Genomic DNA, 23,663 nt, shown 5'->3' on the forward strand with positions numbered 1-23,663 from the left:
GGGCCGGGGACAAACTGCAACCGAGGTACACGCCCCTAGCGGGAACCAAACCCGGGTCTCTCAGGACCGCAGGCCGACGCTCTAACTGCTGAGCCAAACCGGCCAGGGCATAGCTCTTACTATTAAGAAGATTCAGTTTTCTTAAAAAATGTTTTGTTTTTTTTAAATTTAATTGTTTTAGAGAGAGAGGAAGGGAGAGGGAGAGAGAGGAAGGGAGAGGGAGAGAGAGATGGAAACATAGATGAGAGAGAACATCGATTGGCCACTTCCTGCATGCTTCCCACAGGGGTTCAGGCCCACAACTTGGGCATGTGCCCTGACCGGGAATTGAACTGGTGACCTCCTAGGAGGTGCATAGGTCGACGCTCAACCACTGAGCCACAGCAGCTGAGCTCTCTTTAACTGTTTGTGTACTTTTAGTTTATCCTTCATAACCAGAAATTCTAGTTTAGATGAAATTATTCTTATTTCCCTTAACAAAAATGCAGCTTCACTTTTTGTAGCTAAAAACACATCCTACTTTCCTTGTGGTCTGAAAGGCTAGGGGCTTGGCTCTGGGTGGAACTGTCTGCTAACTCATTTGGCTCCAGGTAGTCCTTTAATCCAGTGATTATTTCCTTTTTAATTTCTTGAAATTTTTTATTTATTTATTTATTTATTTATTTATTTATTTATTTATTTATTTATAATCTTTATTGTTGAAAGTATTGCAGGTGTTCCCCCCTCTTTTTTTATTTATTTATTTATTTATTTATTTATTTTTTATTTTTTATCCTCACCCGAGGACATTTTCCCATTTTTTTGTTCAGGTAGAGTGGGAGGGAGAGAGAGGAACAGAGAGAGAGAAACATTGATGTGAAAGGGACACATCGAGTGGCTGCCACCCGCACGACCGACCAGGGCCGGGGACAAACTGCAACCGAGGTACGTGCCCTTAGCGGGAACCGAACCCGGGTCTCTCAGGACCGCAGGCCGACGCTCTAACTGCTGAGCCAAACCGGCCAGGGCCCCCCCCTCTTTTTTTAAAGGACATATTTTGATGTCTTTTTTATTTATTTATTTATTTATTTATTTATTCATTCATTCATTCATTCATTCATTCATTCATTCTCACCAGAGGACATTTTTCCATTCTTTGTTTGGGGGGAAGAGAGGAAGAGAGAGAGAGAAACACTGACGTGAAAGGGACACATCAAGTGGTCACCATCCACACCACCCAACCAGGGCCAGGGACAAACTGCAACCGAGGTGCATGCCCTTAGCGGGAACCGAACCCAGGTCTCTCTGGACTGCAGACCAGTGCTCTAACCGCTGAGCAAAATGGGCCAGGGCTGTACCCCCTTTTTTAATCCAGCAATTTTCAGCTGGTGTGTCACAAAAGTTTTTAAACCATGCAATACCTGACTGTTTAGTCAGGGGCACTGACCTCTTTTCCCTGACATCCTCAAATGAAAAAAATGGCAACAGCCAACACCAATAACCATCTGGTGTGAATGCCCTGTTTGAACCATAAATATGTAGCTTATATAATAGAGTTGCATTTTATTGTCACATCTCACAATAAGATTGTGTGTAATTAATTCTTGGTACCAGAAATCCTTATATACAAATATAGGCACCTGATTTATTTTTAAGTCACTTTGGGTCCTATGTCAAGGCTGCAGTAGTAGCAGCTGCTCCTGGGGTTCGCTATGCTGCTCAAGGACAACAAGAAGAAGAAAGATGCTGGAAAGTTGTCCAAGAAAGACAAAGACCCAGTGAACAAGTCTGGGGGCAAGGCCAAAAAGAAGAAGTGGTCCAAAGGCAAAGTTTGGGACAAGCTCAGTAACCTAGTCTTGTTTGACAAAGCAACATATGACAAATACTTTAAGGAAGTTCCCAACTACAAGCTTATAACCCCTGCTGTTGTTTCTGTGTATATTTTGAAAAATAAAACTTTATTAAATAAAATAATCCCTTTGGAGCAAAAAGAGTAGGTGATTACTATTGTTATGGTTTTTTAAATAAATCAATCAAAATTATACTTATTTTTTGTCAGATCAGCAGAATTTTAGTAATGAGTTCATGTGTGCTACAAGATGGGAAAGGTTGAAAATTGCTGCTTTAGCTCAGTTGGATCTGGTGGGATTGTCTCCCATCTCAAGCTGACCTGCCCTGTAAAGGAAAGCCTTTTAGATCTGGAGCTGAACTCGGAGCAGAGTGAAAAACAGAGGGATTTACCAACGTACCGAGGGTACGGGGAGAAAGACTGTGAACTCAAAATGGTGTTTGTAGGCACTGTGCCTGTGTTTCTCATTGTCCCAGAATACCATCAGAAGTTTACTTGGTTCTGAAACTGTCACCAAATCTGTTATCAAAATTCAACTCAAGTAAATTTAAAGATCTAGTGGTCTTTAATAAACAACTCATAAATCAGGCAGCATCCTACCTAGCAACTAGAAGGATGACTTGTACAAAATGGAAGGCTTTTATAGGCAGAAGGAGGGTGGGACTAAGAAGTTATAAGAGTGGATTATTTCAGGCAGGGACGCCTTTCCTTGGGGGACAGCAAGGGGCCTTATCAGGCAGGTAACCTCACTAGTTTTCAGGAAATTCCAGATAGATTGGTTTAAAATTCCACTCTTGGGAAAGGCTGAAACTGCTATTAAGTTATTAAGTTTTAAGTGACTCCATTTTGGCCTGTTTTGTTCTTTTTTTAAAAAAACGGTAGTAAGGCTACTTGTTCAAGGTTGCAAGGTTGGTACCTGGTGCAGTCCGGGCTTGAGCCTTGGTCTTCTTAAGAGTGTGGCTTTTATTTATTTTTTATATTTATTTATTTTATTATTTATTTATTTATTTTTGTTACATATGTTTCTCCTTTTCCCCTCACTGATCCCCCTCCTCCCCGCCCTGTCCCTAGCTTTGTTGTTCATGTCCACTGTTCATGCACACATGCATATAAGTTCTGTGGTTTACCTCTCCCCCCCACCCCCTCTTCTGGGGATTGTCAGTCTGTACCCCACTCCCACGTCTCTGGGACTACCCCATTCCTCAGACTGTTGTGTTCATTATATTCCACAAATAAGTGAGATCATATGATACTTGTCTTTCTCTGTTTGGTTTGTTTTGCTTAGGATAATACTTTCCAGGTCCCTCCATGTCATCTCAAAGCTTAAGAGATCTTTCTTACAGCTGCATAGTACTCCATAGTGTATATGTACCACAGCTTTTTTTATCCATTCTTCTACTGATGGACATTTGGGCTGTTTCCAGATCTTAGCTATTGTAAATAGTGCTGCAATGAATATGGGGGCACATATATTCTTTCTGATTGGTGTTTCAGGCTTCTTAGGGTATATTCCTAGAAGTAGGATCACTGGGTCAAATGGAGTCCAATTTTTAATTTTTTGAGGTAACACCACAGTGTTTTCCACAGTGGCTGCACCAGTCTGCATTCCCACCAACAGTGTATTAGAGTCCCCTTTTCTCCACACCCTCGCCAACACTTGTTGTTTGATGATTTGTTGGTAGTGGCCATTCTGACAGGTGTGAGGTGATACCTCATTGTTGTTAAGAGTGTAGCTTTTAAATAAAATATTTAAATGCCTGAAAAAAAGTATAACACTAATTTAGGAGTTGAAAGGGATGGTATAGGTCATTTAAGTGCACCTGAGTTTTAGACTGGTGAAGGAACTAAGGCACAGGCATTTTAGTTGCTTGTCAGAACTCACATAGTTATATAAGTGGCAGAACCAGGTGTAACATCCAAGAATTTCCATGCACAATAAATTGAAGCTTATCATAACCCAACATGTAAATGTGTACCTAGTAGAAATAGAATTATGTATTTGAGGAATGAAATTGTTTTCTCACTTTATATAACCCTATGAGTCAACTCATAGGGTGTGTTTTTCAGTCAGGAGATTGCATTACCATTTTGACATAGCCTAGTTTTCCAAAGTTGCCAGTAGCAGTTGAACTGGCTTTATTGTCTTTCTTTTGTGGATATTTTTGGAACTCAGGGTCAAGGTCGTGTGGCAGAGTTCTGAGAAAGTTATTGTGTATTGGGGCCAGGACTGGGTTGCTGAGCTGACCTCTCCTATTGCTGTTACCCCTGTTCACTGTAAGGGTCTGACAGGAAAAGAGCCTTGGGGCCCACTACAAGTCCCCACCCTTGGAGGTGATGGTTGCAGGGTTTTTGAAACACTTTGTTTTTCTTCTTTGTTTTTTGTTTTGTTTTTTTGAGAGAGAGGAAGAGTAAGGGAGAGAGAGACAGAAACATCAATGAGAGAGAATATCAATTGGCTGCCTTTTGCGTGTCCTGCACTAGGGATCGGACCCACAACCTGGGCATGTGTCCTGACTGGGAATCGAACCGGCGACCTCTTGGTGCGTGGGTCGATGCTCAACCACTGAACCATACTGGCTGGGATTCTTCTTATCCTCACCTGAGGATATTTTTACATTTATCTTCAGACAGAGTGGGAGGGGAAGAGAGAGAAAGAGGGAAACATTGATGTGAGAGAGACATCAATTGGTTGCCTCCCACACAACCCTGAACAGGGCCAAGGATCAAACCTGCAACCCAGGTATGTGCCCATGAGTGGGAATCTAATCCGTGACTCTGGTCCTCCAGCTGATGCTCTAACTGCTAATTCAAATTAGTGAGGGCTTTAAAAAATTTTTGTTGTTGCCCTGGCTGGTTTTGCTCAGCGGTTAGAGCATCGGCCCGTGGACCAGAGAGACCTGGGTTTGGTTCCCACTCAGGGCACATACCTCGGTTGCAGTTCGTCCCCGGCCCTGGTTGGGGTCGTGTGGGTTTCAACCATTTGATGTGTCTCTCTCACATCGATGTTTCTCTCTCTCTCTATTTTTCCTTCTCTCCCTCCTGCTCTGTCTGAAGATAAATGCAAAAATGTCCTCAGGTGAGGATAAAAAAATAAAAATAAATAAATACATTTTTTTTTTCTTTTTAATATTATCTTTATTGTTGAAAGTACTACAGATACCCTCCCTTTTTCCCACCATTGGCCCCTCCTCTCCACTTCTGCCACCCTCCTGCCTTTCCCACACTATTATCTGTGTCTATTGGTTATGTATATATACATATATGTTTAGTTTATCTCTTCCTGCTCCCCCCCTTCCCTTTGAGGTTTGTCAGTCTAACCACCAGTTTGTACTTCTTAATCCCTTCACCTTTTTTTGCCCATCCCTCCAACCCCTCTCCCATCTGGCAAGCAACAGAAAATTTTTTGTATCTATGAGTCTGTTTCTGTTTTGCTTGCTCATTTTGTTTGTAGATTCAATTATTGATAGATATGTATTTATTACCATTTTATTGTTCATATTTTTGTTCAAACTGTTGATCTTAGAGAGGAAAGGGGAGAGAGAGAGAGAAAAAGAAAAGCATTGACTGGGGCTGGGGACCAAACCTGCAACCCCCAGGTGTGTGCCCTTGATTGAGAATCAAACCCCCAGATACATACATGCCTTTTACCCTTTGGTGCATGGGCCGATGCTCTAACACTGAGTAACACTGGCCAGGGCAGAGTTTATTCCTGTATTATTATTTATTATTGTGTTGTTTTCCATATGAACAACTATAAACCTACTTTAGCCACACCCTGTACATATATACTTACGATAAAGTTTAATTTATAAATTGGGCACAGTAAGAGATTAATAATAAAATAGAATAATTCTAAAAATGTACTGTAGTAAAAGTTGTATGAATGTGGTTTCTCTTAGAAAACTAGCACACATTTCTCTTTACAATTTCACAGATTTGTTCTTACTGTAGATCTTAGCAGCTTCAGCATATGATTTTTTTTCTTTCCCTATTAAGTTGAGAATTTTCACCTTTTCACTTACAGGAAGCCCTTTATGACTTCTCTTTGGCATATTCAAATTGCCAGCAGCACTACTCTTGTGCTTTGGGGCATTATTAAGTGAAATAAAGGTTACTTAAACACAAGCATAGTCAATCTGATAACCTGGCTAGTTAGTAAGTGACTAACAGGTGAGTAGTATGTACATGGTGGACAAGGGGTGCTTCACTCCCCAAGCAGGGTGGTGTGAGCTTTCGTCATGCTATTCAGAATGAAGTGCAATTTAAAACTTATGAATTGTTTATTTCTGGAGTTTTCCACTTAATATTTTTGGACTACACTTGACTGCGGGTAACTGAACCCAGAAAATGTGAAACTGCAGATAAGGGGTAACTATTGTACTTTGAAGCATAAAAGGTAATCACATTGCTTTTTCACCAAGATTTTCTAACTTTTTTCTCCCTATGTTTTACTCAAAAATTTCTTTGACGCAAATGTATTTTTTGTGTAGTGTATTGATTTCAGCATCAGAATTTATCCATTGAGAACATTGTGTGCTGATGATATGCACAATCCTTACATACGTTTCTTGTTTTCTTGTTGTTGTTATGTGGTCTGCAAATATTTTGTTCATTCATTCACTTATTAATTGTCATTTCCTTCTCAATGAACTGCCAAGAAGAGTATGAAGGTATTTACTTCACATGTACATTTTCTCATCCACCCTCACAGCACCCTTTTAGAGCAACGCAGCACTGGTGCTGGTTCACCCACCAATAGATCAGAACTTGGAGGGGTTTTGCTCACGGTTGCACAGGAAGTGGCAGGGATGTTATTAGAATAGAATTAGAATAGATTAAAACATTCTGTGACTTATTTTTGCATGTGTGTACTTCCTCTAATTGCAACTCAGTTGAACAGTTCGAGGCATTCATTGGGCAAATACTCTTTAACATTTGTGTAGACTCTGCTCTCACAGAACTCAGTAAATAAGCAAATACATAAATAAACACGGTGATTTTCAAATAATGATATTTTATTTGAAGAAAATAAAATGAGATGAAAGGTAATGTTGGGGGTAACTTTATTTTTGGAAGTCAGGGACAGCCTCTTTGAGGAGGTGACAGTAAGTGCATTCTATGGCTGAAGAGCAGTGTTAGATGTTTAGAAGATGCAAAAATAAAACAGCCTCCTGTTGCCCAGGGGAAGCCTATGACATAAAAATGTCTCTAGTTTCTATCTTTAAAGCCATCCAACAGTTGATGAATTTTTTAATACAACTTATTTTTATCTGTTGTGTTAAACAGGGTGGGGCAAAAGTAGGTTTACAGTTGTGAGTATGCTGAACAGTTTATTTTTATGTTATTTATTAATTATTATGTTTTATACAAACAACTGTAAATCTACTTTTGCTCCACCCTGTATTAAAATCTTCATGTTGAAAATTAAAAATTTTTTACAGAGGACCGAAGCATTGCTTTTTCTTCAGAGACTTTATTCACTACTTATATCTTCTAATAATACGCAACTATTCCTCAGTTCTCATGTGGTTATTACATAGATGATTGGACATCCTTTCTCCTTCACTTTATCCCACTTCTTTTAGATTTTTTTTTAATGGTGTCTGTGCTTTTCTTGCTTTTCTAACCTTGCATTTATTTCCCTGCAGATCTCAACATCTGCTGCAATTTGACTACTCAGGTTAGTGCAAACTTGCCCATTTGTAAGTTTTGTGCCTTGGGCAGTCTTCACCAGCATTCTCCTACTTTAGATGAATAGGCTCTTTACTTCTCTGGCCACTTGTGACTCATTAATGGCGAAGTTAAATATCTACAGATCACTCATTAAAACAAGCTAGTTGTTTTTTTTCTTTTGAGTATTTTTTCCCCCAAATTATAATATGCTTGTATAGGAACTTGATAGGAGGACAGGACATAATACATAAGAAATCTAGAAAACTAACCATTTACCAGTAGTGAAACTAAAACAGAGCTGCTGCTTTTAGTAAGGCAGAATAAGTTTGTCACACATTCCAAATTATATTCAGTTAGCCCAAAATAAGTATTTATGGATAATTGAGCAGTTTTTTAGAAATGATGCATGGTTTATTCAGGCATGAAAATTATCCCTATAATATAGGCCCCAAACCACTAAGGGATTTAAAATTTGCTAGAAAGAAAGAAATCCACAAATATTTTAAAATATCTAATTTTAACTTAAATTGAAAAGTAGCAGTAGTATGTTTTTGTTAGACCCTTATTCTGTATACTGTGTTCAATGAAAGTATGGGAAAGGCTGGTGAAAACTGTGTTTTTATCTACAAAAGACATTGGAGAGTTTTATGTTGGAAATGTCCTGACACCTCAGGAAATGATACAAAAGAAACAGGTAAGGTAGACCGAACGCTTTTCACGGGTAGGGACAGAGCCCCCTTGTAGCTCCATCCCCAGCACCCTAGCATGTGCTTAGCACTCAAATATTTTTTGACCGTTTTCAGGCTGAGTTTATAGGTTAGTTGAATTGCTGAAATATGAGGTCTACTAATTTCCCTGCTGATGACTACTTTTCATTCTAATAGCACTGTATATTCCTAAAGTTTTTTTTTTTTTTTTTTTTTTTGATCTTTAATATATAGCCCCTGAAGGTGAGAACAGTTTTCTCTCCATCTTACAGGGAAAGGAATCAACTGGTTTAGAGACTTTCTCTGTTCATGTAGTTAGTGAAAGGGTGTGGTTTAAAGCTTAAATAATAGAAGTAAAAGTATGCTTATCCACACTGGATTCAATGTGGAATAATTTAAAGATATGGAAATAGTGGCAAGAGGTACATAGTCAGCCCTACTGAAGTAAATATAACACCTCCTATGCCTTGTACTTTCTACCAGCTGCTTCCAGAAGAATGGGATGCATTAGGGGGACCACACTAGCAAGTAGGCACATGCTCATGCACTTCTAGGCCCACGTACTCACCTGTGGGACTTAAAATGCTGCCATATGTTTATTATTGAATTTATAAGACATTATAGCCCTGGACAGTTTTGTTCAATGGTTAGAGCGTTGGCCTGCGGACCAAAGACTCACGGGTTCGATTCTGGTCAAGGGCATGTACCTCTGTTGCGGTTCGTCTCCCGCCCTGGTTGGGTCAAACGGGAGGCAACCAGTCAAAGTGGCTCTATCACATCAATGTTTCTCTCTGTCTCTTTCTCTACCTCTCTATCTGATGATAAACAGAAAAATATCCTCAGGTAAGGAATAATTAATATAAAACATTATAATAGCTACCACATAAACCAAGTGTCCCTGTCCCTACTTAACTGTATCTCTGCTTTGTGACCACATGGTTTTCTTTTCTATGTTTCTGACTCCTCAGGAGCTGCCATGGGGACTTTACACAAGTTGCTGCCAGGTCTCCTTGTTCTGGCTCTTCAGCTCCCAGGGCCACTCTGAATCGGGGATTGCTCAGTCCTGGCATCCCCACCCCACCTCTTTCTTGTGAGGTGCTTTTTAAGCTCTACAACCTGTCATGTGTCTAGAGTAGTGTGTCAGATCCAGTGCCTCCTTTTCACTTCTGAAATAAAATTCCTGGATCATATAACCTATCTGTACACATAATTTTTTAAAAAGTAACATAAAGGAGAAGTAAAAAGTAATTTATGAATAAAATAATATGTATTTTATGGGCCCAGCACTATAATAATATGTATTATAAAAGGTAATGCTTGGGATACATGCTACAATGTAGATGGACCCCGAAGACGTGCTAAGGGAAATAAGCCAGACACAAAAAGTCAAATGCTGTATGATTCCACTTAAATGATTACCTAAAGCAGTCAAATTCATAGGGATGGGAAGTAGAATAGGGGTTGCCAGGGCCTTGAAGAAGGAGCAGAGATGTGGAGTTATTGTTTAATAGTCCAGAGTTTCGGTTGGGGAAAATGAAAAAGTTCTGTAGATGGATGGTGGTGATGGTTGACAAGAAGTTAAGTGTACTTCATTGCCACTGAACTGTACACTTAAAAATGGCTATAGTAGCCCTGGCTGGTTTTGCTCAGTGGTTAGAGCATTGGCCTACGGATCAAAGGGTCTTGGGTTCAATTCCTGGTCAGGGCATGTACCTGGGTTGCAGGTTCAATCCCAGCCCTGGTTGGGGTTGTTTGTGAGGCAACGAATTGATGTGTCTCTCTCACATCACTGTTTCTCTCTCTCTCTCCCTCCCTCCTTCCCTTCCACTTTATCTGAAAAAAATCAGTGGAAAAATATTCTCAGGTGAGGATTAACAACAACAACAAAATGGTTAAAGTGGGCCCTGCTGGGTAGCTCAGTTGGTTAGAACATTGTCCCGATATGCCAAGGCTGTGGGTTTGATCCCCGGTCACGGCATATACAAGAAGCAACCAATGAATACATAAATAGGTGGGACAATGCCCTGGCCAGTTTGGCTCAGTGGTTAGAGCGTCGGCCTGTGGTCCAGAGAGACCCAGGTTCGGTTCCCCCTAAGGGCATGTACCTCGGTTACAGTTTGTCTCCAGCCTTGGTTGGTCGTGCGGGTGGCAGCCACTCGATGTGTCCCTTTCACATCGATGTTTCTCTCTCTCTCTCTTCCTCGCGCTCCCTCCCACTCTGTCTGAACAAAAAATGGAAAAAATGTACTCGGGTGAGGATAAAAAAAAAGAATTATATAAGTGGGACAACAAATCAATGTTTCACTTTCTTTCTCTACCCCTCCCTTCCTCTCTCTAAAAAATCAATTTAAAAAATGGTTAAAGTGGTAAATGTAATGCGATATAAATTTTATTTAAATAATTAAGCCCGGCCGGTGTGGCTCAGTGGTTAAGCGTCTGCCTGTGTACCAGGAGGTCACCAGTTTGATTCCCAGTCAGGGCACATGCCCAAGTTGTGGGCCAAATCCCCAGTGGGGGCATGCAGGAGATAGCCAATCGATGTTCTCTCTCTTCGATGTTTCTATCTCTCTCTCTCTCTCTTCCTCTCTCTCCAAAAATCAATAAGGAAAAAAATATTTTAAAAAAGAATTAAAATGGGGACTTCTGTTATAGATCAAGAATAAAAATAAAGTTAATAAATAATTTTTAAAAGGTAATTACTGGGTACAACTATATTGGAAAGATACCTCCAAGGGAGTAGTATTGTGAACCAGTGTGCAGTATTTACGATCAGCAAACTGATGCCCAAGATCTAGAAATATTAAGGAGTAGAACTTATAATTTGACTCCAAAGACAATCTGTTTTCCTACTCTGGCTAGGCCTTCCAACTCCCAGTCCACAAAAGTGTTCTCTGCTGTGCCGGTTGCCTTAATCCAGAGCGCTGAGACCTTCCACTTTCTGGTCTATCCTCCTACCGGGGTGTGATCCTTTTCTTCCTGAACACATTAAAATCACAAGACAGCCTGAACATGTGTTCATTCTGAAGATAAATAGAAAAATATCCACGAGTGAGGATTAAAATAAAACAACAAACCAAATCCTCATTCTATCAGAAGATCTGTTCATTTTACTTTGAAGTCAAAGGGTAGTGTGAAGTTTTGATTTGCAACAAATTTTGAGATTACCCATTAACCAATCTAACAGACTTTCTACTCCCTTTCAAATGATTTTTAAAGGGGCCAGGCTTTTTTCTTTGAGTTTACCCTTTAAAAAGTATATTCAGTATACCTGAAACCTATGTAATTTTATTAACCAATGTCATCCCAGTACACTCAATAAAAGAAGAATATTTATTTAAGCAGAATGCTCTTTTAGAGTTATGAAATAGCATTTTATTTTATTATATTTATTTTTTATCCTCACCCCAGGACATTTTTTTATTTTTCAGATAGAGCGGGAGGGAGAGAGAGGAAGAGGGAGAGAGAGGATTAGAGAGGAAGAGAAACATCGACATGAAAGGGACACTTTGAGTGGCTGCCATCCGCACAATCCAACCAGGGCCAGGGACAAACTGCAACCGAGGTACACGCCCTTAGCGGGAACCAAACCCGGCTCTCTCTGGACCGCAGGCTCTGACTGCTGAGCCAAACTGGCCAGGGCTGGAATAGCATTTTAAATGTTGACTGGATATAATCCTAGAAATTAAACCGGAAGCAAATGAGCAGCAACAAACTGACGCTGCTAATCTCTGGAATGAATAGCAAGAGAGTGAAAGTGCTCTGAACTCAGTATACCTGTTGAAAAGTAGGAAATTGCAGAAATCATTCTGTGTTCCAAAGCACTGAAAATATTGCGTAGCATTTATTGCTCTGTTTTTGGATGTACCATGTAAACGTAAAAGATACAAATCCCCTGCTCCAGCCAAAAGAGTTTATTCTAGAGACAAAGTGAGGGTCCATGCCTGCCTGTTGTCTACCCCTCTTTTGAGTTTGATACGTATCTGAAGAGGAAGGGCAGGGAATCACAATCATCACAGACAGGGGCAGTTGCTGACTGCGTGTCTGCAGTCATGCAATCATGCAGTCATCATAGGGCATAGTAACTGCAGCAGCAGTGGATGATAAATATTGTGAACTGTTTCCGCTCAGTTCTTCCAAGGCACTTGCAGTTCGTTAGTTCCATAACCTGCAGTGCTCTTTTGGGCCTGTTTTGGCCCTGCTCTGCTAGCTTCCCTAAAGCACTGCCTTTGTAAGCACGTGGTACTTAAGTCAGTCAGCTGTTACTTCATGTCCACTGTCAGAAATAAAGCTATCTTTCCTTTTTTTTTTTAAATCCTCACCCCAAGATACTTTTTCCATTTATTTTCAGTCAGAATGGGAGTGGGGGAGAGAGAGAGACATCGATGTGAGAGACACACATCTACCAGTTGCCCTCCTGCATAACCCTGACCAGGGCTAGGGACCGAATCTCAATCGAGGTATGTGCCCTTGACCGGAATCGAACCTGCATCTCTTTGGTCTGCGGGCCAACACTCTAACCGCTGAGCCAAACCGGCCAGGGTGCTATCTTTGTTTTAAGTCTCCCATCTTTCCCCTTCTTTTTGAACTTCTGTTACCCCAAAATATATACAGGCATACCTCACTTTATTATATCGTACTTTATTGTGCTTCATAGTTGCTGTATTTTTTTTTACAAATTGAAGGCAGAGATTTCTATTTGCTTACTTTATTGGGATGCTTGCTTTGTTGTAGTGATCTGGAACCAAACCTGCAATACCTCAAAGTATGCCTGTAGTTTAACTTGTATGAACCAAAGTTTTTATAATATTTTAAATGTAATAAATTATATAAACATTATATACAAGACATTAAGCAAACACCACCCATCCCCTTAAAAATGTGGAGGGAAGGACAGTTGAGGCTAATGACTAGTGTGGCATGACCAAACAACATACTCTTAGGAAATAATCCTATAGAGAATTATTGGACCTTTTGACTAGTGACTGTCTTGCTTTGCAGGTGTGTACCACCACTGGGTTTCCAGGGCTTCTCTAAATAAAGTGATTTGAGGTTCCCCTTCTATTAGACGTTCTTCTATTGGGAAACCAATTGTTGAAGAGAAGTTGAGTTTCTAATTTACTTAGTCATCTATATCGGAGCTGGTTTTATACTGTGGCCACCTATTTAACTTCATTGTTGGCTCTCTGAGGGCCAGAGGACTCAGCCTGAGTTATCATTGGAAAACACTGTCTGATGTCTCCAGATGTTTGGCACTGTGGCTCCCTGTAGGGAAAGGTGGAGAGGGCAGAAGCTAGGACTGAGGCCAGTTTAGTGAGGTGATGGCTTTAGCTTCCTTAGGCTGCTGCCTGCCACCTTTCAAAAAGGGATGTGTCTCTGGGTTCTAGTGAGGGGAGAGGAACCTTTTCCTTCAGTTGGCTGGTCAGAAACAGGTCATCCATAGAAAGAGGCTGTCTCACCATTTACGTGAAGTGGGGAGGGTTACGTGGAAGGGGAAACTGTAAACTAGTTTGTGTTATTTTTCTTCTTTAATTTTGTTTTTAAATTAAATTTATTGTGACATTGATTAATAAGATTATATAGGTTTTAAGTGTGCATTTCTAGGATACATAATCTGTATATGGTAATGTGTGCCCATTACCCAAAGTCAGATCATCTTCTGTCACCATACATTTTGCCCCATTTACCCTTTTCTTCCCATCCCCCTTCCCTCTGGTAACCATCATACTATTATCTGTATGTATGAGTTTGTTTTATATTCCACATATGAGTGAAATCATATGGTTCTTAGCTTTTTCTTACTGACTTATTTCATATTCTCAAGGTCCATCCATGTTGTTGCAAATGGCAGTATTTCATAATTTCTTATGGCTGAGTAGTAGTCCATAGTATATATGTACCGCATCTTCATCCAGTCATCTATCAAAGGACACTTCGGTTTCCATGTCTTCATTTGGCCAGCATGAATAATGCTGCAGTGAACATAGGGGTACATATATCTTTGTGAATAAATGTTTTCAAATTTGGTGTTGAATTGTATGAGTTTTTTATATATTTTTAGATATTAACCCCTTGTTGGAGCTGTTTGCAAATATCTTTTCCCATTTGGTTGGTTGCCTTTTTGCTTTGTTGGTGGTTTCTTTGCTTTGCAAAAGCTTTTCAGTTTGATGTAGTCCCATTAATTTATTTGCCTTTACTTCCTTTGCCTTTGGGGTCAAATTTATAAAATCTTCTCTAAGACCAAGGTCCATAAGTTCAGTACCTATGTTTTCTTCTATGTAATCTGTTGTTTCAGATCTTATATTTAGGTCTTTGATCTGTGTTTGTTTGTTTGATTCCTTCTTTCACCATGTCTGTGGAATGAGCAGATATTTTGAGTTATGATTTCTTCTTTACCTTTGGATAACAAATCAATAAATAGGGTTTCACACAGTCCAGAAATGGCTTTGTGGATAGGGAAAGTTGTTTGTTGCTTGAATGAGCAGGCAGTGTTCAAGCTGTCATCAAGGGTCCAATAATCGCAGAGGTATGCAGCCCTGGAGTAAACAAGTGTTTGAGAACATAAATGAAAGATTAATTCCTGCCCTGAAAGCACTTACACATTCAGATAAAGTCGACTTAAAACAGCTGCTCTACAAAATGATGTTTTCTCCTATGTAGATAGTGGCCTCTAGTGTAAGCTTTGTATTGGTTTAAATAAGTTAGGTTAAATGTGGAAACATCTGTTCAACATTTTCATATCCCTATTCATACAACTCTTTATTAGAAGTATCAATTTTGCCCAGTGTTCATGCTTTCTGTTAAACTAAAGTACGTGCCAGTCTCCAGAGGATAAAAGATGGTCATGGATATTTGTAAACTAGTCGGCAGCAGGGGGAGGCCAGGCTGTGAGTAGAACACACCAAATCTCCTAAGTACTGCTACTTCTAGGACCCAGAGATCAGCGTATTCAGATTCTGTTCTCCCGACTCCCAGATTCCCTTAATGACCAAAGACACTTTTAGTTTTAGTTTGCAGATTTTGGCTGAGGGTGGGGACAGGTATTAGAAGCTGAAGTTCTTTTTTTCCCTTAATTTTTTAAATAGATTTTTTAGAGAGGAAGGGGAGAGAGAGATAGAAACATTGATATGAGAGAGAAATATCGATTGGCTGTCTCCTGTACACCCCTACTGGGGATCAAGCCTGCTACCTGGGCCTGTGCCCTAACCAAGAATCAAACTGAGACCTCTCAGTCCATGGGATGACACTCAATCTACTGAGCTACACCAGCCAGGTATAGCTGAAGTTCTTGCTTTCCTTTTTTTTTTTTTAAATCCTCATTCGAGGATATTTTTCCATTTATTTTCAGATAGAGTGGGAGGGATACATCAATTGGAGAGGGATACATCGACTGATTATCTCCTGCATGACCCCAACCAGGGCCAGGGACTGAACCCCAACCTAGATACGTACCCTTGACCGGAATCGAATCCACAACTCTTTGGTCTGCCGGCCGACGCTCTAATCACTGAGCAAAACCAGCCAGAGCGAAAGTTCTTTATTTAAACAACAACAAAATTCTGTGAAGGAATACACCTTATTTGTGAAGAACTAAGTTTCCCTTTAAGCATAATTTGAATTTACCAAATTTACCTACTTTCAAAAGACTCAAAATATTTCACCTCATTATTCATTTTTAGGATTATAAAGTAGAACAAGGGAAACAAACCACTAATAAAGAATAATCAGCCCTGGCCAGTTTTGCTCAGCGGTTAGAGCGTCAGCCTGCGGTCCGGAGAGACCCGGGTTCGGTTCCCGCTAAGGGCACGTACTTCGGTTGCAGTTTGTCCCCGGCCCTGGTTGGTCGTGCGGGTGGCAGCCACTCGATGTGTCCCTTCACGTCGATGTTTCTCGCTCTCTCCCTTCCTCTCTCTCCCTCCCACTCTATCTGTACAAAAAATGGAAAAATGTCCTCGGTTGAGGATTAAAAAAAAATAATAATAAAAAAAATAATAATAATAAAGAATAATCACACCTGGCCGGCGTGGCTCAGTGGTTGAGCATCGATCCATGCACCAAGAGGTCACTGGTTTGATTCCCGATCAGGACACATGCCCAGGTTGTGGGCCAGATCCCCAGTGAGGGGCATGCAGGTAGCGGCCAATCTGTGTTCTCTCTCATCGATGTTTTTATCTCTCTCTCTCTCAAATCAATAAAGAAAAAAAATTTAAGAAAAAACAAAAAACCGCAATTTGACAGGCAGTAGTCTTGGTTTCATCAAAAGAATGACTAGAAAATTCAGTCTTTTTTTTACTACTAAAGAATGTCTCTTAAAAAGTTATAATAGATCCTTTGGGTGCTTCCTGAGGTGGATTAATACAGTAGAGCCTGGATTCAGATTCCAAATAAAGCCAGAATTGAGGTGGAATCCATCTCTTTCTACGTTGTCTAATTTCACTTATGGGGAATGATAAGGAAGGAATTAGCCAGTTTGAGGTCCTTTATTGAATCTGTCTTTTCTTTGCAGCCACCAGTAGATTTCTTAGACCAGCACTGTTCAATAGAAATATAATGCAAGCCACATATGGGATTTTTAAAAATCTTAGTAGCCATATTTTATTTTATTTTTTCCTTTTTATTGAATTTACTGGGGTGACACTGGTTAACAAAATGATACAGGTTTCAGGTGCACAGTTCTACAACGTATCATCTGTACACTGTACTGTGTGTTCACCACCCCAAGTCAAGTCTCCTATCACCTTTTATATCCCCTGTACCTTCCTCTTCCTTTCCCACTTCCTTTCCCTATATTTTAAAAAGTAAAAAACAAACAAAGTGAAATTAGTTTCATAGTACATCTTATTTAACCAACATAGCCAAAATACTATTTCAACATGGAATCAATATTTTAAAATTATTGAGATATTTTGTATGCTTTCCCCCCCACTTTTAAAGTACATCTCAGTTCAACTAGTCACATTTTAAGTGCTTAATAGCCTACGTACACCATATTGGACAACAGTGTTATTTAACATGGTGACTGGGAGGAGGCAGCCGAAGGTGAGGCTGCAGTGACAAAGTAGCAAGGTTTTATTTGTCAAACCAAGAGTTTGAGCTTTACCCTGAAGGTTATGGGAGCCATAAAAGGATCTTAGGCAGAGAAATGTTATTTTTTATTTTAAACTTAATTTGGTGGTCTCAGAGAACATAGGTTAGAGGTTTCGGAGTCAGGGCTCAAGCGAGAAGCATTGCTAGAAGGCTTTTGTAGTGGTTCAGGTGAGGAGCGGTAAGAACCCGAACTGAAACACTGGGGAACGTGGACCAAAGGAAGTTTGTCTGACAGACACTTCGGAGGTAAAATCATCAGAATTTGGTGGTGACTGCTGGATTTGAAGAGAGGGAGGAAGTAATCTAGGAGAGTTACAGGTTTCCACCTGGGGTAGTTGGGCCAATAGTAGTAGTGTTAACTGACATGGAGGGAGGGCGGGTTGTGAGGGGACATGAGTTCAGCATGGGGCATGTTAACTTTGAGGTGCCTTTGTCACAGGCAGGTAGATATGTCCAGTTTGACATGGAAGAGCTTACTCAAGAGTATGTCCAGTTAGAAGCTTTTTTTCTTATCCTCACCCAAGGACATTTTTCGATATTTTGTTCAGATAGAGTGGGAGGGAGAGAGAGAGAGAGAGAAACATTGACATGAAAGGGACACATCGAGTGGCTGCCACCCGCACAACCCAACCAGGGCCGAGGACAAACTGCAACCGAGGTACATGCCCTTAGCGGGAACTGAACCCGGGTCTCTCTGGACTGCAGGCCGACGCTCCAACCGCTGAGTCAACCGGCCAGGGCTCGAGTTAGAAGCTTTAATGGCTGGGTAGACACACAGTGCTTAAGGTGCCAGTGTAAACTTTAGGCAGTGACAAGAAAGGGGTAATCATGGGCAGTTTTATAGAAAAGGTGGATTTAAGCAGATCTTAAAGAATGGATAGAATTTAGAAAGTCAAAGAAGGTAGAAGAGGCAGCAGAAATGTAGAGAGGTGAAAATGTTTCAGACACTGTGAATATACCCATCCTGCTGGGCCAGATGGGATTAAGGCTGAGATCAAAGCTGGCCTAGTGCATGCAGTTTGCAGACTTGTTTTGTTTGGCTTGCATAGGTGGGGTTGAATCATGCAGTGTTCTAAATTTAGTTAGGTGCCAACATTTCCACACAAAAATCCAGAATTCTGACTTCCTTTTTAAAATAAAAGGGGACTGGGAGGTAGATTGACAACATGGTGGTCCTGTGTGGTCATAATCAACTGAACTCTGCTCCCCTCTCCACATCTACTGTATGCTCTTTGCTGAGTCCCGTAGGCATTTGAGTATTCTGCTTCTGAGTCAAGGATCAGTAGGTAATAAAGGTACAAGGATAGATCGGTGACAGATTAAGGAGGGCTTTGAATTGCCAAACTAAGGCGTTTAAATGTGGGCAGTGGGCAACTGGTGAGTAAGGGATTGATGAAATGAAAGCCCTGTTTAGGAGGATTACTCTGGACCAGTGTGAAAATACAGAAGGTGAGAATAGTTACCAGTTTTGAAAGGGAATAGACAGATGTGGTGGTGTTGGCGTAGCCAAGTGGGCTTAAAAATGCGAAATGGAAGTCTCCTGAGATGTCATCCAGAAAGGCTCACAGGTACCACATGGGAACCATCTGGGCCTTTGAACTTGCCGGGAAATCTGCTTTGCAAGCTTCCAGAATTCAGGCCAATGTTTGGTGTAAGGGCACATTGAGTCTGAATGTCTGAAAGAGCTGTTTGCATTTGTTATCGCATCTCAGTAGGAGTACAGACTTGCTTTTCCTCCTCGTCGTGAGCACAGATGGGTGATCACTAAGCGAATGGAAGTGCTAAGAAAGGAGTGGTGAACGGAAATTCTGGCTGTGGGAGCAAAGTTTATGGTGGGTGCTGAGCTCTGTGTTGTCACCCAATATGACACCTGCCCGGTCACACTGCCTTCTTAAATGTTGTAAGGCTGCTGGTTTCAGTCATTGTTCTAAGTATACTGTAAATTAAAGGAAAAGCTCTTAAAATAATCAGGCTAGAATTAATATCTGATCATTATTAACTGTGTGTCAGGTACTCTTCTAATTTCTTTATATAGATGTTTAATCATCACAACTTCCCTCTTGAAGTACTATTGCTATCTCCATTTACCAACAAGGAAACGGTGGCCCTCGTGGTTAAGAAGTTAGCCAGGGTCGCAAGGCTGATAAGGAATGGAACCAGGACTTGAACCCAAGCAGTCTCTCTGGAGTCTTTTCTTTTAAACACTATGTTAAACTGACTCTGTATATTTATCTGTTCTAACATCACAGAGATAGGTAAATTCACAGGTAGAAAACTTATGCTTTTGATTCTGGAAGCTCCAGTATGACTTAATTCAGGGGTGTCGGTTTGGTTCTGGCTCTCCTAGAGGAGATGAAACTCCAGAATTGATCCTTGAACTGCCTTTCAGGGGTGGAGATAATGTGCTGGGTCCTTGAGTGACCTTGAAAGAGCAAGGTTGTGTGCTGTGTTCAAAAGGTTTTTCTCTTCCTTTTAGCTAACGGATTGATGTTCACTTATAAAGTGTGTTGGTAACCCTTTGCTAAAAATTTTAAAAGACCTCATAAAAATTCTTATTTCTTTCATGTACGCTAAATCACGTTAGCTTTTCCTCACACGTTCTCATTTGTTTTCACAGAGCACATTTTATAAGTACTTGAATTTGGAAGGGGATGAGGGTCCCCTCTAACATTATAGAGACCCGAAGACATTTGTACAGTGCCTCAAACTTGTCAAGTTTTCCTACCACGCTGAGTGTGGCTCCCTTCTCTTTGGTCTACAGGTGAAATATGTGAATGAGAGGTTTCAGGATGAAATCAATAAGGAGGTGGTTCTCATGTGTATCGGCATCACTTCAGGAGTCGGACGGCTGCTCTTCGGCCGGATTGCCGACTACGTGCCTGGCGTGAAGAAAATTTATCTACAGGTACTGTCTTCAGTCCTTTCCCCTTGCAGAATTATTCTGTTGATTCATTGTAAGTATTTATTTGCTCAAATTCTTCTGTAAAAATGAGGAATATTTTCTAGAACCTCACTTCTACAAGCAGTTTTTCAAGGGCAAAATCAATGACGAGTTTTGGGCTTTCAACATGAAAAATTGGCGATTAAACAACAATCTACTTTGTTTTGTCATGGAACTCCACCAAACCAAAATGTTTTTTGCCTATTACTTTTTCTAAGAAGAGTGTTTTTGGCATAGTTCTTATGGTCATGTGCCTTTTGCAATATCTTGTGAAATTCAGGGGTGTGCATGTTTGTCATTTGAGCTTCCTTATTGCGAATTACCTTCTGGGTGTTGTGGAGTACACACTAAACAAATTCTAATTCTAAGATCATATGGGCCTCATTTGACAAGTATTTAAGTGACTCCTCCATGCCAGACACTGTGTGAAATGCTGCAGATGAAATATGGTCTGTGCCCTCAATTACTAGCTAATGGTCTCATAGGGAGACAGATAACAGTGTTACAGCACAGTGGAATCATGGGTGTGATAGATGGGTGCCACAGCTACATAGGCACCAAGCGTCTGGATCTCTAGCGAGGGTCTGAGCAGGCCTCTGAGGCTGGTGGAGTGTTAAGCAGTGAATAGGAGACAGATAAGGAAGGACAGAGGAGGGTGTTCCACATGTGCAAAGAGGTACGAGTGTGATGGAGTATGTTATGTCTGGGAAACTGAATATTTGAACACCGATCACAATCAGTTGAATAAATGGAAATGTAGACAACTTTGCCGAAAAGCTTGGCTGTGGAAGGAAGGTAAAGGGGAACCAAAAAGGGGAACTGGGGTTGGGGACTAAGCATGTCTGCTCGCTATAGAGAGAGAGGCAGTATTTGACCAGCTGGGCCTTGAAGGAGAGGTGAGGTTTGGGCACAGCAAAATGATTGCGAAAGGTGTAGATAAGGTAACTTACTAGGTATGGATGTGAACGTTGGACAGTGAAGAACATTGATAAGAAAAAACTGATTCACTTGAAATCCGGTGTTGGAGAAGAGCTCTGCAGACACCCTGGACGCCAGAAGACAAACAGGTGGGTCCTAGAGCAAATTCAGCCTGAAACATCGCTGGAGGCAAAAATGGCAGCACTGAAGCTACCCTACTTCAGGCACAGCATGAGAAGACAGGGTCTTTGGAAGAGACAATACTACTGGGAAAATAGAAGGCAGCAGGACAAGAGGAAGATCAAATATGAGATGGACTGACTCCATAAAAGAAGCAATGGGCATGAGTCTACAGGAGCTGAGCAGGGCTGCTGAGGATGGGACACTGTGGACATCACTCGTTCACAGGGTCACCAGGAGTCAGAGCCTGCTCAGTGGCATGTAACATACACACAAGAACTTCTGTTCAATGATTTGAAGTAATCACCCCACCACAGATTGAGCCCTTCCACATGCATTATCTCCTTTACTCCTTGTCCCCTCCCTTTGAGGAAGGTACTGTTGTTGTTTACACTTACAGTTGTGAACAGTGAGGGACAGAGAGGCTGCCTCACTGTGAGTGTCTGTGTGTATAGGTCCAGGCAGCCAGCCACAGGAGGGAGTCTGGTCATACAGCTAGAAGGAAGTGTGGGAGAGTGCTGATTTTTAAAATATTTACTGTACTGTGATCATTTCCCCTTTCATTTATTTATTTATTCATGCATTCCTCACCCGAGGACATTTTTCCATTTTTTGTTCAGATAGAGTGGGAGGGAGGGAGAGAGAGAGAGAGAAACATTGATGTGAAAGGGACACATCGAGTGGTTGCCACCCACACAACCCAACTGGGGCCAGGGACAAACTGCAACTGAGGTATATGCCCTTAGCGGGAACCAAACCCGGGCCTTCCTGGACCACAGGCTGATGCTCTACTGCTGAGCCAAACCGGCCAGGGCTAAATGTTTTTTTGTTTTGTTTTGTTTTTTTTTAGATTTCCCCTTTTATTAATACCTAATTGAGGATATCCTTGTCACACATTTAACAGAACATCTGGTCTTGTTCTTAGTTGTCAGGGGAGCCCTCTAATGGACATTTGTTGCATTACAAACTTCCAGCTTCTTTATTATTTTTTTGTTGTTGTTTTTGATATTTTGTTCAGCTAGAGTGGGAGGGAGATAGAGAGAGAGAGAGAGAAACATCGATGTGAGAGAGACACATCGAGTGGTCGCCACCCACACGACCCAACCAGGGCCGAGGACAAACCGCAACCGAGGTATGTGCCCTTAGCGGAACCAAACCTGGGTCTCTCCGGACCACAGGCCGATGCTCTAACCGCTGGGCCAAACCAGCCAGGGCCTTCCAGCTTCTTTAAAAAAAAGTTTTTTAAATATTGATTTTAGAGAGTGAGGGAGGGAGGAAGAGAGAAGGAAACATCAACCTGTTGTTCCACCATTCATGAACTCATTGGTTGACCCCTGTATGTGCCCTGACCAGGGATTGAACCCACTATCATCGGGATGATGCTCCAACCAAGCCACCTGGCTAGGGCTTCTTTTTTTCCCTTTTTAAAGTTATTATTATTTTTTTTTTATTGAATCTATTGGGATTACACTGATTTGCAAAACCATACAGGTTTCAAGTATACAACTGAATGAAACCTCATCCGCACACTGCATTGTGCACCCGTCACCCCAAGCAGAGTCTCTTTCCATTCCCATTTTCCACCCCTTTGCCCATGTCCACCAACCCCCCCACCCCACTTTCCCTCTGGCTAGCACCACACTGTTTTCTGTGTCTGTGTGTTATGTATATATGTTTTTTTGTTAATCCCTTCACCTTCTTTCATCCAGTCCTCCAACCCTCCGCCTTCTGTCAGCTGTCAGTCTGTTCCATGTATCCAGGCCTCTGTTTCTGTTTTGTCAGTGTATTTTGTTCATTAGATTCCACATATGAGATCATATGGTATTGGTCTTTCTCTGACTGGCTTATTTCACTTAGCATAATAATCACCAGGTAAGATTTGTTAACCTGAGGATATTTTTCCATTGATTTTTTTTTTTTTTTGAGAGGGAGTAGAAGGGAGGGAGGGAGTGGACGGGAGGGGTGGGGGGGGTGGGAGGGCATCAGTGTGTTTCTCTCACGTTGATTGGTTGCCACCTCTTACATGTGCCCCAGCCAGGGCCGGGGATTGAATCCTGAAACCCAGGTACGTGTCCTTGACTGGGAATTGAACCCAAAACCCTTCCATGGGAGGGCTGTAATCACTGAGCAACACTGGCCAGGGCATGTACCACATGCTTTATTTTTTTATTTTTTATTTTTTTTTTTTTTGTTTTTGTTTTTTTTATCCTCACCTGAGGACATTTTTCCATTTTTTGTACAGATAGAGTGGGAGGGAGAGAGAGGAAGAGACAGAGAGAGAGAAACATCGATGTGAAGGGACACATCGAGTGGCTGCCACCACACAACCAAC

The 23,663-nt window shown here is 41.2% G+C and overlaps 1 protein-coding gene across 1 annotated transcript in view; it reads left to right on the forward strand.

Annotated features, from left to right (window-relative positions):
- Nucleotides 1-23,663, forward strand: part of SLC16A10 (solute carrier family 16 member 10) — a 126,703-nt gene that overhangs the window by 90,060 nt on the left and 12,980 nt on the right. Inside the window, exon 4 of the mRNA XM_036247715.1 lies at nucleotides 20,054-20,197. Coding sequence (XP_036103608.1) covers nucleotides 20,054-20,197 — 144 coding nt within the window. The remainder of the gene's footprint in view (nucleotides 1-20,053; nucleotides 20,198-23,663) is intronic.

Source organism: Molossus molossus, unplaced genomic scaffold (genome assembly GCF_014108415.1).
Source record: "Molossus molossus isolate mMolMol1 unplaced genomic scaffold, mMolMol1.p scaffold_m16_p_8, whole genome shotgun sequence".
NCBI lineage: Eukaryota > Metazoa > Chordata > Mammalia > Chiroptera > Molossidae > Molossus > Molossus molossus.